The 16,402-nt window shown below is 40.8% G+C and overlaps 2 protein-coding genes across 3 annotated transcripts in view; one reads left to right on the forward strand and one right to left on the reverse strand.

Annotated features, from left to right (window-relative positions):
- adcy7 (adenylate cyclase 7) overlaps nucleotides 1-1,121 on the forward strand; it is a 50,740-nt gene extending 49,619 nt beyond the window's left edge. The window contains exon 27 of the mRNA XM_054616801.1: nucleotides 673-1,121. Within this exon, the coding sequence (XP_054472776.1) occupies nucleotides 673-819 (147 nt within the window). The 3' untranslated portion in view covers nucleotides 820-1,121. The remainder of the gene's footprint in view (nucleotides 1-672) is intronic.
- A 901-nt stretch (nucleotides 1,122-2,022) lies between these two features.
- brd7 (bromodomain containing 7) lies at nucleotides 2,023-12,256 on the reverse strand. Of its 2 annotated transcripts, none has more exons than XM_054608530.1 (17): nucleotides 12,135-12,256; nucleotides 11,612-11,805; nucleotides 10,950-11,034; nucleotides 10,804-10,861; nucleotides 10,154-10,298; nucleotides 9,533-9,643; nucleotides 8,838-9,007; nucleotides 7,714-7,828; nucleotides 7,322-7,397; nucleotides 6,906-7,013; nucleotides 6,673-6,808; nucleotides 6,229-6,340; nucleotides 6,066-6,110; nucleotides 5,243-5,330; nucleotides 3,950-4,093; nucleotides 2,831-2,971; nucleotides 2,023-2,202 (listed from the first exon to the last, which is right to left on the reverse strand). In XM_054608530.1, the coding sequence occupies exons 1-17, from the start codon at nucleotides 12,181-12,183 to the stop codon at nucleotides 2,132-2,134; spliced, it is 1,848 nt and encodes a 615-aa protein (XP_054464505.1). In that variant the 5' UTR covers nucleotides 12,184-12,256; the 3' UTR covers nucleotides 2,023-2,131. The 2 variants fall into 2 exon arrangements, with proteins under 2 accessions (XP_054464505.1, XP_054464497.1); XM_054608522.1 differs by having other exon boundaries at nucleotides 2,024-2,202; nucleotides 6,066-6,113; nucleotides 12,135-12,255.
- Between the last annotated feature and the right edge of the window lie 4,146 nt (nucleotides 12,257-16,402).

A 16,402-nucleotide genomic window follows, 5' to 3' on the forward strand; every position in this document is an offset into this window, starting at 1 on the left:
TGTAGTCTATTTTGCGAATACAGTCTTTGTTCAGGTGTAAGAGAGAAACTTGAGTTCAGAAGGTGTGCAGTGGCATTTTTCTATTTACATGTAAGAAGTAGAGGGATATTTCCTTAATTGATATTTTGTGAGTTTATTTTGTTAAATTCTGATCCTGGTACATGCAGGCACTCCTCCTTACCAGGAAAGAGCAGCTTTCTCTGTGAATACAGTACGCACAGGGGAATTGATTGCTTCAGGGAGAATACATTTACCATCAGCACTGATCGGAAAGCCAAATAAAAGTTGCCAACTTTTCCCTCCTATTTTCATTTCCTCTGCAATTGCACTTCATTGCTGTGTATCAATCTCCTCTGTGGAGACAAAGCAAGTCATGCTTCAATTTGATAAACTACTGAAATTACTCCAGATCTGCTGGAGGCACTGCTCCCAAATATAATATACTGTAACCATAATGAGGTTGTACATTAAAACACGTGATCAGTAACAGAAGTCTGTCTGTTATCGTTTTCTTCAAGGAAATTCCCTCTGTGGATTTTGGGATTATGTAATTTAATTTGTGTCTCCAGATGAGACTATTAAGCAACATCACACAACAAATGCTCTTCAAAAAGGACTTTTGTCAGTTCTCACAGCCGCAGTTGTGATTTCTGCGTCTTCTTCTTCTTCCAGGTGACAGAGGAAACGTCCGATGTGCTGCATAAGCTGGGCTACTCATGCGAGTGTCGGGGATTGATCAACGTGAAGGGCAAAGGGGAGCTGAAAACCTTCTTTGTGTGCACCGACATGAGCAAGCAGCAAGGTATGGGTCTGAGCTGAGGCCCGGCCGCCACAGCCAACGCACCTGGAGACGGACTCATGCCAAGAGTTTAAAGACTCCACGAGTGCTGAGACAGAACAATCATTGATACAGCTGTGTCCTGTGATGGTAAAGAATGAAAGGATACATACTGAGGACTTTACCGCGTGTGTTGGATGTGACACTGAACACTTTCTACTCCGGACCTGTTGAACGGATCAGGATGTGGCAGTCATGGTGGAGAGATGGTCACTCGGTTTTTCTACATACATTTTACGTCCAGTGCTCAGTCACTTTTGTTTTTTTTTTTTTTTTTTTTTTGTCTTTAACTTAGATGTTGTTTGCGATAGAAGGAAAAAAAAAAAAAAAAAAAAAAAAAAAAAGTGTAATGTACTAATGCCAAATACAGTTGTGTAATTTTTTGAAGACCTCTCTGGTCCTTTAAAAAAAACAAAAAACAATGGATTCTGTTTGGATCATAATTTGAAACACATCTGGTTTTCCTGTCTGGAGACCGGATGGACACACGGCTCTGTTACTGTGTAACGAGCAAGACACATGTGAGGAGGATAGACGGAGCTGTTTCAATTACAGAAACAGGCTGTACAGAAGATAAATATATAAACACATATAGAAACTCTTTTCTTGCTCCTTTACATCAATAACAGTAGGTTTCACTCTCTGGCCAAGCTGCAAAATCCTAGTTACTGTATCGACACATTCGCTCTTCATGTGCAAGGTTCCGGCTCTGTAGTGAGTAACAACTGTTTAATTTTACATATAAGACAAGATAGTTGCTGCATTTCAAAAAGGAAATACACAAATCTGTGTGCTGTATGTGCGTCATCTGTTCAAGTGTTTATTCTGCTTGTCTGCATAAATGCTGCAATGAGGGAAACCTGTGACGCTCTCCTTGGTGTCCTTAAGTCTGCGTGATCCAACAATCTGCCTGCTGTCAACGTTTTTTCTGGCTGCAGCTCAGATGATCTGATGTCGGCGCTGTGTGTGTCTCTGGAAACTTGATTCGTCTTGTGGCCTTATCTTTTGAGACCATCACTTTGTTTGTATTTGTGGTTAGATTGATAATAATAATAATAATGTATTGGCCTTTATGTGAACAAATGTGACATTGAATTTTGTACAGTTACAGAATGTAATAAATGTTTTCCTAAGTCTGCAGTTTGCCAAACAATATTTCACGAGAGCCAAGGTTTATATTTAAAAAAAAAAAAAAAAAAAAGGTTTAATGACTGAAATGCATACAAATGTCACAAAAAGCAAATTTCGTACAAAACGTAACTTATCAAACAGTAAAAGGTGGTTGGAGTTTCATCATACAGTGATGAGTGGAACTGGATCTTGACAACTGGACAAGGACTCCATTGGTTCAGCCGTCTCCTGAACTGAAAACATAAAGTATAATATCAGATGCTAAGTTCTTGCTGACACGCTGTATGTATAGGGTTAAGTTCACACTTAACTTCCCACATAGCAGACAAATCAATGTTATCCAGTGGTGGAGGAAGTGTTCAGATGTTTTACTTAAGTAAAAGTACTAAGATCACTCTGTAGAAAATACTCTGTTACAATTAAAAGTAATTGAAAATGTTACTTAAGTGAAAGTATTAAAAGTATAATCAGGAAAATGGCCTCTGTGAGAACATATTATATATTTTATCAGATTATTACTCGTGAATTCATGTAGTTGGTTGAGGTGTAGCTACTTCTTAACTATACTGTATAAAGGACTGATATTCATGAACATCTTATTTTGCTCTTCCTATGTTTTGTATGCAAAACTCTTAATTGGAAAAGTAACTAAAGCATGCATGTCGAATAATAAAAAGTGCAATATTTCCCTCAGAAATGCAGAAGAGTAGAAAGTGTCATGAAAAGGAAGACTAAGTACAGGTACATCAAATTTGTACTGAAGTAAAGTACTAAAATGTACTTAGTTACATTCCACCACTGATGTTATTTAACATGCAGAATGGAAGTTTATACTCCCAGTATGTCCAGTAAGGTATTTACCTGTAGTGAGGTCAATGAGGGGCCCGGGTGGTTCTTGAGGAACAGCGATGCCCATGGCCCTCCTGATGCCATACACACTGCTGACGTCACACGGGGCCACTTGACCAGTCAGCTCAGTCAAGTTCCCCGTCACCTTCTCAGCTGCAGACAAAGGAAGAGTCAAAAGGAAAACATCACAAAAACAAGAAATGATATGCGAGTTTTACAGTTGGGGCCAATCAGAGGGCATTTTGCCACCGATTCAACCTTTAGCCAGAACATTTTGCACAGGAAGTTCTGTGTAATGTTTAAGGAGTAGTTTTACTTTTTGGGAAATACACTTGTTTGCTTTCTTGCGGAGAGTTTTATGAGAAGATTGATACCATTATTGAAGTCTGTACAGTAAATATGAATTTACCACCAGCAGCCGGTTAGCATAGCTTAGCATAATGCCTGAAAACCGGGGGAAACAGCTGAACAAAATCCCCCTACCAGCAACTCTAAAGCTCACACTTTATAACAAAAATCACAGTATAAATTGTTGTAATATTCTGAGGCTTAACAGGAGCCGGGAGCAGTAACTTCCTGAAGTCTCTGCTGGTTGCCTGGCAACCTCACTCTGCCTTGGTTTTTGTTTTGATTAAACCAACAACAAAAACATGTTAATTGGGTGAGTTTTAGAAGTGAGTCAGTGTGGTTAGAGTTGCTGTTGTGTTTTCCCATCCTCATGCTAAGCTACGCTAACCGGGTGCTAGCTTTAGCTTCGTTTTGACTGTACAGACATGAATAATGGTAGTTAGCTTGAGCAGCAATAACCAGCTTCTCCAACAAGTGTTCTCTGGGTACCATTCAACAGTGACGGATCTTTAGGACACACTCGCAATGAAATCAAGAACAATTATGTCTCTGGGATTGCCACTTTGAGGAATACAACCCTGGGAATGAGGTCAACGTTGCTGATTTAAATCACATCACTGTCTTAACTGTGAATTATTGTCTGGAGCTCAAAGACAAACCACATCAGTGGTGGGTGGCTGGTTAGGAGGTGAATGGATTGTTGTTAGAGGTCCACAGCTGGTGGCGACGGTTTGAGTGGAGGGAACAAAGGGTGGAGGGGGGCATGCACTGAGAGGCTCTTACCCAGCTCCAGCTCCTTGGCAGTCGGTGCCAGCAAGCAAATCATGTTAGGCGGCTGCTTAGCGCTCAGACGCTGCTTCTGTGCCTCCTGCAGGTCACGCAGGAGCTTTGTAGTCTCGTCCAATTTCTGCTGGAAGTGCAGGGCTTCTGTGACAGATCAGGGAGATGGGTGGGTGGGGGTGGGGGAGTGGAGGCAACACACATACCGTTAGTACTTCCTCTGGGTTCCTCCGGTTACCTTGCGGTAGCTCCTCGGGTCCTCGGTTGCATGTATATACATATACACAATACATCCATTCTTTCTCGGTCCTGATATGGACCTCTCTGTCTCACATTAACATCTGAGAGTGCTGAGAGGCTACAGGGGGAGAGGATAAACTCTGATGGGCTGTTAGGAAGATCTAAGAAGACACATAATGAGGTGCTGAACAGCTTAATGGCTCATCTAGCTGCTTCAGATGAAGGTTGCTTTTAGTTTTGTTTTTAAAGACCTCAATGGCAACAGTATTTAAAGTGTGATTATGAATCTCTTTGTACACGTATTCCTTTAAAATACATGACGCCGTCAGGGCTGACCAGATTCAGAAATCTGTGTCCTGCTCTCTGGGTTGGGCCGATCATATTGGTGATCCTCCATGAGAGTGAGTAGTTATTTCAGTTGTATATGTTCATTATTAAAATGACACTGATTTTTTTTTTTTTTAGATTTTTTTTTTTTAGAATAGCTTCTTTGGTCTTCTGTCTGATTCTGAACTAAAAAAAGCTACGAGTCATTTCATTTTGTCCCATCTGGTTCTCAAATATATTTCCATCTAGATGGAAAGTTTAAACTCATATTGAGGCAAAATCACAATGTTATGTACATTGCAACTAGACAAATGTATATTTATATAAAAGATCAATAGAAAATCAATGAGCAACAATTTTGAAAAGAGAATAATCATATTGGTCACTAATCAAACAAAAATGCAAAACAATCTCTAATTGCAGCTTCTCAAATGTAAGTGTTTACCGCTTCGTCCTATTGCTTCTTCATATCAGTGTTACGGGAATATCTTTGAGTTTTGAACTGTTGGTTGGATAAAACTGAGTTTGTTATTTTCACCTTGTCCTCTGGCAAAACTTAGTTTTTATGACATATAGGCTAATTGGTTACTCAATTAATCTACAAAACTTTTAATTGATTATGCTGGAAAAGACTTTCAAGACCTGTAGATACCCTGATATAAAAAAAAACAGACTATCCTTTAATAAAAAAAGGATTATTATTTGCAGCTTTATATGCAGAAGTTTTACCCCCAGAGAGCTCCTCAGCCGTCTGCAGGCCTGCAGCAGAGCGCAGGATGTCGAGCCTGCTGCAGTTGGATGCTTCGGGTTCAGCTACCTACGAGAGACGAGGGGGGACACAGCATGTTTAGTCAGGTTAGAAAATTACATTCCAGCCTCGACAGCTGACGCATCAGGAGAACATCTAGGCCTTTTGAAGCCAATTTAGTCACGCTGCTCTTTCTCTACACTACAAATCAAACCTAATGAAAAGCTGCAAAAACCCGGGGAAGGGGGACGAGAGCGAGCTGGAAAGCGGCCAAGAACAGCAAATAGCCAGGACAGAGGGTTGCTGTATGCCTGACTGGAAGGGGGCCTGTACTTTGGTTTCCTCCGCTGCTCTGAGGGGCGATTCAGCCGCGCAGCCAGCGGGCACTGTAAGAAAACACGGGCCTCTCCAAAATTCTCCGACAGCGGGGCCTTGCGCGAGCAGCACCGCTGTGTTTTAGAGGGGGAAATGTTCTTTCCATGCGTGGATGGATCACCGCTAAAGGCAGGGCCCCTGCTATGTTGACACAGCTGGTTGACGTAGCAACCATCTGCAGAGGCCATATATAATGACAAAATGAAATGAGGTATCCACACATGAGGCGTAATGCGAGAAAGGCGAATAACGCCGCAGCGGGAGCTCCTCTTTGGAACATCACATCCAACGCTGACGGGGGTGGATGGCTTCGGTTTTGCGTTACATAGCACACGCTGATAAATGTTGTTATGAACTTGATGTTTATTTCCATTTACTGACTGCTCATCACTAAGGACAGGTTTTTCTTATCCGGGTATCAACTCTCACCTCCATGTCATCCGCGTTCTCTTGTGTGTTCGTTTCCTTTTGCAGCTGCTGGACGAGCGGAAAAAAATACAAAACTCATTCAAACAATTGATACTCTGTGCTGTTTAACTCAGCATTGAGGAAGTCAACTTGGATCAGTTGAGCAGTAACAATAGTTGCTTACTGTCTCGGCCTCCTTCAGGGCTTTTGAATGCTCTCCGTTCGTCAACGCATCCAGAACATTGTCCGCCAGTTTGTACACATACTCGTCTGATTTGGCGAGGAACTCTGTCAAGCTGCCAAACACACAGAGAAAAAACATTTACTGCTATTGTTTTTGAAGCGGGGGAAAAAGAACAATGAGAAGTCCACATGGACACTGCTGACACTTGCTGAAGCAGGAACTGAACATCCTGCACACTGTATGACAGAGACGGTTAAATACACCGTGGAAAGGAGATGAAACCAAAGAGTGAGAGATGAGGATGAGGCCCCGGCTACAGGCGACTTCCTCGAGAGTGAAAAAGAAAGAAACATCTGGAAAGTAATCAGCAAGGAATGCCGTTCTGTGACGTTCTGTGTAAATGCCAACAGAGCTCGGGTGCGTTTGTGGTCACGCTGCACATACCTGTCTGAGCCCGGCGGCTCGGACTCCTCGCCATACAGAGAGTAGACGAGGTCAGAATCCTCCTTGCTGATGTTGGCGAAGCTGGAGTCGTAGACGGGTGCGTAGGAGGTGAACGGCCCGTAGTTGACGTAGGACACTATTGAAAAGGGTTTTTTATGTTATCGGTCTGATTGGAGGTGTCTGATGTTAGCGATGTGCAGAAACAGAAACATTAAGATGGAGCCATGTGTCACCTGGAGTGATCCTGTTCCTCTTATCCTCCCTGAAGCCCTGCAGGCTGTTCACACCGCTCTGCAGCCGATTGGACATCATGCCCAGTTTGACCGGACAGTAACCAGCATCTGCAACAGGAAACACATTTTAACCAACCGTCATAAGCTTTTCTCTCAGTTTCCTCATTTATTTAAGACCCATCTGCAAATATTTTTTTTTTCAATTAATCATCTGAAAATGTGTCCAAGGTGACGTCTACAAAAAAATCCAAAGATATTCATTTTACAATCTCATCAATAGAAGTGTGAGGAAAAAACAGCAATTCTTCACATTTTTAGAGCTGGACCCAGTGAACGTTTTGGACATTTTTGATTGACCAAAAAAACAATTTTATAAAGGAATGTTTGCGCTCTGTTAGGATTCAAGATGGACCTACCTCCTGCTAAAAGATCTGCTGGGTTGAGGATTCCCAGAGTGGTGGAGCCGTCAGACTTTCGCCTTGCAAACTCCAACTACACAACAAATCAATGAAAGGGCTCAATGTCAGCAAAAAAAAAAAAAATACTTTTGTATGAGGAATAATTGTGTTGTGGTTAAACTTTGAGATGGACGTGGAGAACATTAAACAACATTTCATCACATGGTCACATGACCAGAATTGAAATTGAAAAATTCCATATTCGGCTAATAGAAAAGCAAAGGGCTTTAACATTAGCTACTCTTCTTTTCATGTCGTTATTTGGTAAGAAGAGGATTTGGGATTTTTTTAATTAGTGGATATGTCAATTTGAAAGAAAATAAATCCGGAGTTTAACCCTGCGTTCTCACATCACACTGCAGCACTCTGTTGGACAGCTTTCCTCCAGACTCCTGGATGACCTTGCGCATTTCCTCCAGCTCTTTCTCTACCTTTGCCGCCTCGTCCTTGGAGTCTTTGTCCTGTCTGAAATTGAAACACAAATTGAAAGACGAGACAGATGAGACACTTTAGTCCTGAATGAAAAGGTTCTTTATTTATTTTGTGGCCAGAATAAAAATAAAAAAAACTTGCAGACTGCAGCATAATACTGCAAGGAGAAAACCTGTGCAAGTGCTTCTGTTCATTAAACGCCTACATTCTGCTTTCATTCCTCAGATAATCAACCTGGAAGCGTTTTGTTGACGTCAATAAGCGCCATCAAGACTTTAAACAAAGTATCTCCTGTTGTAACACGGAAGGTTAAAAGTGGATAAATTAAAAACAGCACAGTTAAGTTTTTTTTTCTTTCTCTCTGCTGTTTCTCTTCCGGTGAGTCATCACCAACACATGAATTAAATTCTCCGGTTCTGTTACAACACACATTTAAAAGGACGTACAGCCTTGAGAGAAAACAAGACCCAGCATGCTGCGAGGCATTCTTCACATTCTCGTCCTCCAGCAGAGGAAAACTTATTCCACTTCAGTGTCAGAGGACAATAGTAACCACCAGTGTGTGGAAAACTGGTTCCATCAGCATCCTGCATTTTCAGTCTTGGCTGATAAGGTACCTCAACCTTCCCTGTGTTGACATGTTTACTAATGTTTCTTGTTGGTGCACTTATCCACTTCACTGCTAAAATACAGTAAATTCCCTGCTGTGGGACTGATAAAGGATCATCTTATCTTATGTTCAGCACTTATTTCCCTTTTAAATATCTGATTTTGGCAGACCAGCTGGGAACTGTAGTTGGATCTTTGGCTCAAGATCAGAGACCGCTTTTGGCCATGAGAGATACTCGTGTCACTCAACTTAAGCCGGCTTTAAAATAGTGTAGACTATCAAGCTTCAAGGGATTCGAGTAGTGAATCATGATTATCATTTCACTTCTTCTCATTGAATTCTGGGTCGTCCCAGCTTAAAAGCAGCTTTGCTGAAGTGGCATATGTCTGTGACTTTTAGAAACGTGCATGTAAAGTCAGCGGGTTAAAGGACCTGGGTGTGCTGGGGGTCTGGGATCTCTCGCTGGCGCCTGTGGTCGAGGTTCCATCTCTGTTCTGGTCCAGGCCGGTGCCCCCTTGCTCCTCAGTCTTTCCCGGCAGTTTAGCAGAAGGGTCGAGGCCAGACATGAACTCTATGCTCTGCTTCAGGCTATCCAGTCTTTCCTATGATGGAAAGACAATTCAAGGTTTTATTTTTCTCACTTAGGATCAGGAAGGAGCACAGAAGACACATTTGCTGGATAAACCTGTTGGTACTACTGCTGCTACAATTAGAGGCAATCTGCTGCCCCCATCTGTTGCTTTAGAGCAAAAGCAAAACGTTACTTAACTTTTTTTCCACTGCTTCATGTGAAGTAAAAGGCAAAAATAACACTGCAAATATTAAAGAATGCTTTTTATGTAGAGAATGGAAAGAGTTACATTTATGTTTCAGTTAATAACATCCGGGTTTAAAGAAGTGAACTTTTTTTCCTGTGAAAGGGCCTCCCTAACGTTGACGCATTTCTGACTCTTGTTTGGTTTTCACAGACAATGAAGGTCGAACTAATCATCACTGTAAACTGACACATAGTTAAGAAATATTTTAAGCATAAAATTATGAAGATACAGAAAAATAATAAATGCCCCAAGAAGCTTCCAGTACAGTTGGTATGATCCCTTTTTCCCCCTGAATCTTCAGTTTCATACCTGGTTCAAGATCTTCAGTCCAGAGTGTAACAGTTTTCTAGCTGCTTTATGGTAAATCGTCTCAGGTTTGTTGTAAATCATGGCGTTTTCACACATAACCTTGAAATCCAACTGCATCAACACACAACACATCAAACACATTAAAACAACTTGTGAATCTTGTGAATTAAAACGCATTGAATAGTGTTTTATCCTGGTCAACAAAACAAACATTATGCCATGGCCCATGCTAGTGGTTATGGGGGGAATTTTTGTATTTCTGCTTTATAGTACTTTGTCTTAACTTTCTGTGCAAGCTCTCTTTTTTTGTTTGTTTTTACATTAATCCAACAAAAACAACAAGCTATTTTACAGGTTGTCCCATCACGTTTTTTTGGCCACCACCTAAGTCCTTTAATATTGGTTGTCTCCGATACTCCTGTTAACCAAAATGTTGATTAAATATGTTTCTGACACTTTGAAATAACAGCTGTAGCCTTCTAAATTTGACACAAATACTTTTCCACTAGCTACACTGAAAGTCCTGATACAAAACTATAAAGTTGATACGACATTTCTATCTTGCTGCGTGTTTTCTACTTAGCATGCAATAATACCCCTGTGTGTAAAACAGACACATACCCTGAGTTCATCCAGCGACTGATAGTAGTCTTTCTTCACTTTGTCCTTCATTGTACTGAAGTCCATGGGCCGTCTGATAATCACAGAGTAGCCGGGTGCAATGAGGTCTGTCACCGGAAACGAGAAGAATGCAGTGGGATCTTTCCTGCAGAGAAAACACACACACACACATATACAGTATTTATTCACGGCACCAGGCATAAGCTTACTTTACTGTAGGTGAAGGGGAGGCTTATGGTCAGTAACGTAATCACACGCACTGTGAGGAGACTTGCTGTTGAATGTGCAAGAGCTCATAAATAAACAAGCAGATACATATTTATCTCATATCAATTAATGATATGAGGGGGGCTGTGACTCAGTGGGGAGCTGGGTCGTCCTCCAATCAGAGGATCGACGGTTCGATACCCGGCTTCGGCAGTCCATGTCGATGTGTCCTTGGGCAAGACACTTAACCCCAAGTTGCTGTGTGGACTGGATGTTGTATGAATGTTAGTTAGAGTCTGATGGGCAGGTGGCACCTTGCATGGTAGTGTGAATGGGTGAATGATATGTAATGATATGTAATATAGGCTTTGAGCTATTGATTGTAAGTAGCTTTGGATAAAAGCGTCTGCTAAATGACTGTAATGTAATGATCAATGCTGCACCTTTGGAGCTGCCTGATGAGCTGGTTCAAAGCTTCCTGCAGAGGAGTTTGTTCCTTTGCTATGAGAAAGAATAACAAAGCATCAAGGACAGTTTTGCAGTAACAGTGTTGACATGAACCACGGACAAGAAGAAAAGTAGAGACTACCTTCCAGTTTGTCCAGCTCTGAACGTATAGGAGTTCTGCTGCGTTCATCTTCCTCTGCTTCCTGACCTTTCTTCTTCTTTGTTATCTAACATTTAAAAAACAAACAAGAAATGCAACATGAGGACAATTATAAGATAAGATAAAAGAATCCTTTATTAGTCATGCAGCAGGGAAATTTACAGGATCACAGCAGCATAGAGGATAGTGCAAACAAGAGACATAGTAAAAAAATAAAAAAAAAGATAAGATAAGATAAAATAATCCTTTATTAGTCCCGCAGCGGGGAAATTTGCAGGCTTACAGCAGCATAGAGTAAAGTGCACACAAGAGACATAGTAAAGAAAGACAAGATAAAACAAAAAATGAAAAATAAAAATAAATTTAAAAAGTATTATAAATAAGCAATAAAAACAGTAGAAAAACAACAATAACTGAAATATAATATTTACAGACCGAAAAAACTATTTTGACTATTATTGCACAAACGATAGAAAATCAAAATAAGTATTATAAATAAGCAAATGAGCAATAAAAAAACAATAAAAAACAGTAAGAGAACAGTAAAGAATCCACAGTAACTATTGCACAGTGTATTAGTGTCGTTTCCTGTAATCTAAGCACTCCCTTAAAGAGGAAGGGGACATGACATGTAGTCACGTTACCTTTTTCTTTCCTTTGTCATCCTCTGGAGACCCAAAGCTCCTCTCTTTATCCTTCTTCTTTTTCTTCTTCTTCTCTTTGGGTTTGTCATGGTCAGCCGGCTGCTCGTCATAAAACGTATCCAGACTCGAGCTTCCGGTCGTCACTTCGTTCCCAGACACTTTCAACACCAGCTTCAGAGGTCTCTCTCCGTACTCTGCAGATATGGAGTAAAAACAAAGAGATGCTAGAAACAATAGTCTTCTTTGTAGTGAAGTTGAAACAACACCTAATGATGCTGTGATGTAACCTTACATTGCCTGCCTTGTATTCAACCCGAAATGTGGCAAAAATGACAAAGAAATAAGGTAAATAAACAGGTAAATCAGCACTGTAGCTAACGTTAGCCTAGCCGCATGCTAGCTGGTCGTGCTAACACAGCTAGCTAGCTAACAATAGATAATCCTGTTTCCAGCAATGTATTTAAACACAAATCAGCAAATAGTTCAAGTAGATAAGTGCAGGAAATGTGTGCAAATTAAATACCTTCATATCCGTGTTTTTCGGACTTGTGTTTTTTGTGCTTCTTGCCCATTGTTTGTATTTTGATCCGGCACCGGCTGATCGCTCCTTCTGAACTCTGTGGTGGCGGAAGCGGAAACAGCGCAGGTCGGTGTGAGGCCTACAGCGCCACCTGGCGGTGAGGCGGTGGTAACGCATGGTGATTTGACCGCACATATCATCGGTAGGGGGCGAAGTAGGCTTAGTATTAAACTTGGATTAAACCCTGCTATATTTGTATCCCTTGTAATTTCAGATTTTAACTGTCAGTCTGCATTATGGAGAATTTATTGAGAGGATTTCAAACTAAATTATAATAATTATATGTTCAATTGGAGCATGCAAGTACAATAATTTGCTCTTGAGCAAGCAAGGATCTTCTCTCAGCTTTACTGGGTCAGATGTGTTGGTAATTCTGCACTTCACTCTCAAGTAAATACAGAATCTTTCTAAATGAATGAGACAGACAACAGCAATACAACACAGTCACTTTAAAAAGGGAAAGCTGTATTGCACTTTGATAAATTCTGGATGCTTTCAAGTGACCCGCTGCGGGACTAATAAAGGATTATCTTATCTTATCTTATATACAAACAAGAAGCAACCCAATATTATATTTCATCATACCTGCTTGTTAAATGCCCTTGTCTTTCAAACGCAATGTCCTATTTGTATTGGAGATATATTTCGACTGTTTTCACAGGCTGGATTTACTCCACATGATGGGTAAACAGAAGTTAAGTAAAATGTGTAAAATCGGTGCTATGCGCCTTTAACATGGATTGAAATTGGACATCCTTTATAGGTGAACAGGCTGTTTGCATTGGCTCACATACAACTTTTATAACTTTGATAAACAAATAAATTAACGTCCAACTGAAAAAACATTTAATCATCCTTTTCGTAGTCAAATATACTGTTAACATGTTTTTTTATTTTATTTTATTAAATGTATAACTCTAAAGCAGAGCATCCCTGTCTTTCTGTGTGAATGTAGCCTGACTGTCCTCATTCACTGTTCTTACTTGTACCTGCTACTTGAACAGCTATGCACGTGGGTATGTCGTCGCATATCGCGATTTTTCTGTCCGTATTAGTAGAACGTGTTCCTCTGAAGAAGAACTACACAGTTGTATGTAGTTGAATTGCACATTTTTTAACTGCTTTGGGGGTTTTTTTGTTAGTTATTTCGCAGGTACGATGGCTGAACATAGTAACATACTTCACTAATATTCACATCTAAACATTGAAATAAATCTTAAGCGGTTTGGGCCCTTTTTAGTTGCGGGTTTTGTCTGACGTTTCTGTCTATGAGTAGATGGACTTGGATGTTTCTCCCGTTAGCCAGAGTGTATTTCACTGGTGTTTCTGACCACAAGTGGCCGGACTTGGGTGTGGCCGGACTGTATTTCACTGGTGTTTTTAACATTGAGAAGCCGTGACTGGCAGTGTGACCCAACCATGTCATGGCAGATGTATTGCTGAGGACCAAAGAAGGCGCAGTGTAGAATGTGAAGTTATTTGTACAAGCTATTCTCTAGAGAGTTGCAATAGCAATAGCGAAGGTCACGCATTCTGCCTGTTCCTAAATGCATACTTTGCACGGGCACTGCAATAGTAGTAAACAGTTTTTAATTGAGACATATCAGAAAATACTCAGTTTCCAGGGTTATTTCTGTCTCAGCTGGCTGGAGGAGTATGTTTGTGTTTCACCAAAACAGGTGTGTGTTTGTGTTTGATTGATAGTAAGCGGCAGGCTGCCATGTTGCTGTTTTTTTTAATTCAAAACTAGTGGGAACCGTCATGAGAGCAAAAAAAAAGAAAAACATTTCCCCCTTTTTGGCTTCTTTTTTTTGTCAAAGGAGAACTCAAGTGCTTTACAGAGCCGATTTGTAGCTGTAGCAGACCTAAAAAAAAAAAGCTATTTAATTTCAATTCGACTTGAATTAAATATGGGGATGAATCTTGTTTAAATAAACTACACTAAGCTCCTCAAGGAGACAAATGACACTCGGTTATGGTTGGGCTCCATGGGACACTGTACAGTTCTGGAGCCTCCCTGCCTTGCAGAGCTGTTATGCTCTGTTAAATCGGCACATATTGTACAGGCTGATGAATGACAGATGTTTTATTCATGGAGGAAAGATAGTGTGCATTCTTTTGAAGCACATTCCAGGTTTTATGAAGAGGGTACAGGATGGGGGCAGAAGGTTTGAAAGGAATGAAGATTGACTGAATCCACCGTTTCAGCCATTCCTGCCTTCTGATGAAGAGGTGATTCTGACACTCTGTTGATGTTTGAGTCTCCTATCTGAGCAAACCCATCCCCAACAAATATCTTTATGATCTGTGTCAAAGAATACCATCCCCATACACCCTTTACATACCGATATGATGTTTACCTTGATGATATGTTGTGAATCTTATGGAGAAAACTTAAATTTCAAGGCCAACAAATTTTTATCTGTGGAATTCAAGGGTCAGATAAATAATTCCCTGACAGTTGCCCCGCTATCCAATGAAGGAAGGAGCGGTAGAAGTGTTTTTTCTTGTTTAGTTTTGTACACATCTTTAGGGAACTAAATACAACACACAAAAAAAAGCCTTTTTGTGGAGCTTCAAAATATCATAGTGACTGATGAATTATGGATTATTGATGTTTATACATCCCCAAGTTTGTGATATCACTTCTAAAGTTGATATCTTGTAAGTAAACAGTTGCCTCTTTACACATTCAGCAAATATGGAGCAACATTGGAGACGTGTTTCCGTCCACCTGACTAATTATGTCCAGTAGTCGCTCTACTTTTTGCTCCGCTTTTGGTCTCCACCAACTCATTAGGGAAATAGGCTATCATCACAGTAGCTGCTAAATGCTCCACTGTGTTCACCAGCTAGTCGCTAACCATACCCGTCTGCCGTTTGGTGCTGGGCAGATGTACAGTGGGTTAATCTGAAAATGATGCTCATTAGAGCAGTGAGCGTGAAGGAAAACAAAATAATGAGCTGAAAGATACTAAAAATGTTCTGCAGAGCTGAGGGGTAGTGCAGAGTTGGATGATAACTCTCTTTGGGTTCTAGGCCCAGCCCCTCTTCATCAATTAGCTGACTAATCGGCAGTTTTGATCATAGTCAACTAAGATTTCTTAAGTTGTTTAGTTTTTCTTAATGCTTTTTTCATCCTGCATGACATATTTCTAAGAAACCCACAATGAAATCTTTGTTAAACACAAGATTAAGAGTGCAACTAATCAATTAGGGGACAAACTGGTATCAGTGTGAATTGATAAAAAATAGTTTTTTGTCAAGGACGACCACAGTGGGTTCAACACTATGAGGGACGACTTTCCCAATACACGATACACAATTAATTATCCGTTAAGTTTAGTTTATTGCAGCTTTAGAAAAATTGCCCTTGGAGAGCCTTTCTGAGAATGTAGCATCTTGCACATCATTTAGATGGCATATATTTTAGTTTTTCCTTTTTTTGTTGAAAAAGATCGAGATCGGAACTGGCTGTAGTGGTGTGTTTCAATATTACCCCCTGATGGCACCAAAGTAAAACATTAAAATCCTACACATAGTGGCTTTAAATGGAGAGATTCTAGTTTCCAAAGAGGAGCAAATCCCATAAGGTCAGGCATACCTTTCCACTCACATCATAAGCATTTAGCAAACCTTGTGGAGTGAGGGCGATTAAGAACGAGTATATCTGGTGAACAAGCTTAGTCTCGGGCCTGAGGAGAGGAAGGGCAGGATATATGCCAGCCTCGGGCCGGCCGGCTGCAGCCCCAGAGAGGCTGTGGGATCCATCTGCTTCGTTCCAGCTGCGGAGATGCACACGCGTTGGAAGTCCACGGATTAAACGGAGATCCGTTACACCAAACAGGGCTAACAAATGGCAGATGTTGTGAATTTTATTATCCTCTGTCACAACACAGAGGCTAAAGGGACCAAGAGACTGTTTCCACATGAAAGCGGCATCCCAGTAAAACCATGGGAAACCGCTGCTTCCGTCTCTGTGGACTTCATGGAACTGGGATGTTTGGTCCCTCCTCATATACAAAACCAGAAAATACAAACAGGCATACAAAGGCGGGTTTTGTACGGGGTTATCTGTCTTGCACATGGTTCGACTGAACCGGAATTGGAGATAATAATGTGCTGTTTGATGCCACTGAGCCAGAGCACTACGGTCATTTTTACATTATTTAAAGTCCTAAAACAACTGAGTTTGAGCCTCTCTAAAAGAA

The sequence above is a fragment of the Anoplopoma fimbria genome, chromosome 2 (assembly GCF_027596085.1).
Source record: "Anoplopoma fimbria isolate UVic2021 breed Golden Eagle Sablefish chromosome 2, Afim_UVic_2022, whole genome shotgun sequence".
NCBI classification, from domain to species: domain Eukaryota; kingdom Metazoa; phylum Chordata; class Actinopteri; order Perciformes; family Anoplopomatidae; genus Anoplopoma; species Anoplopoma fimbria.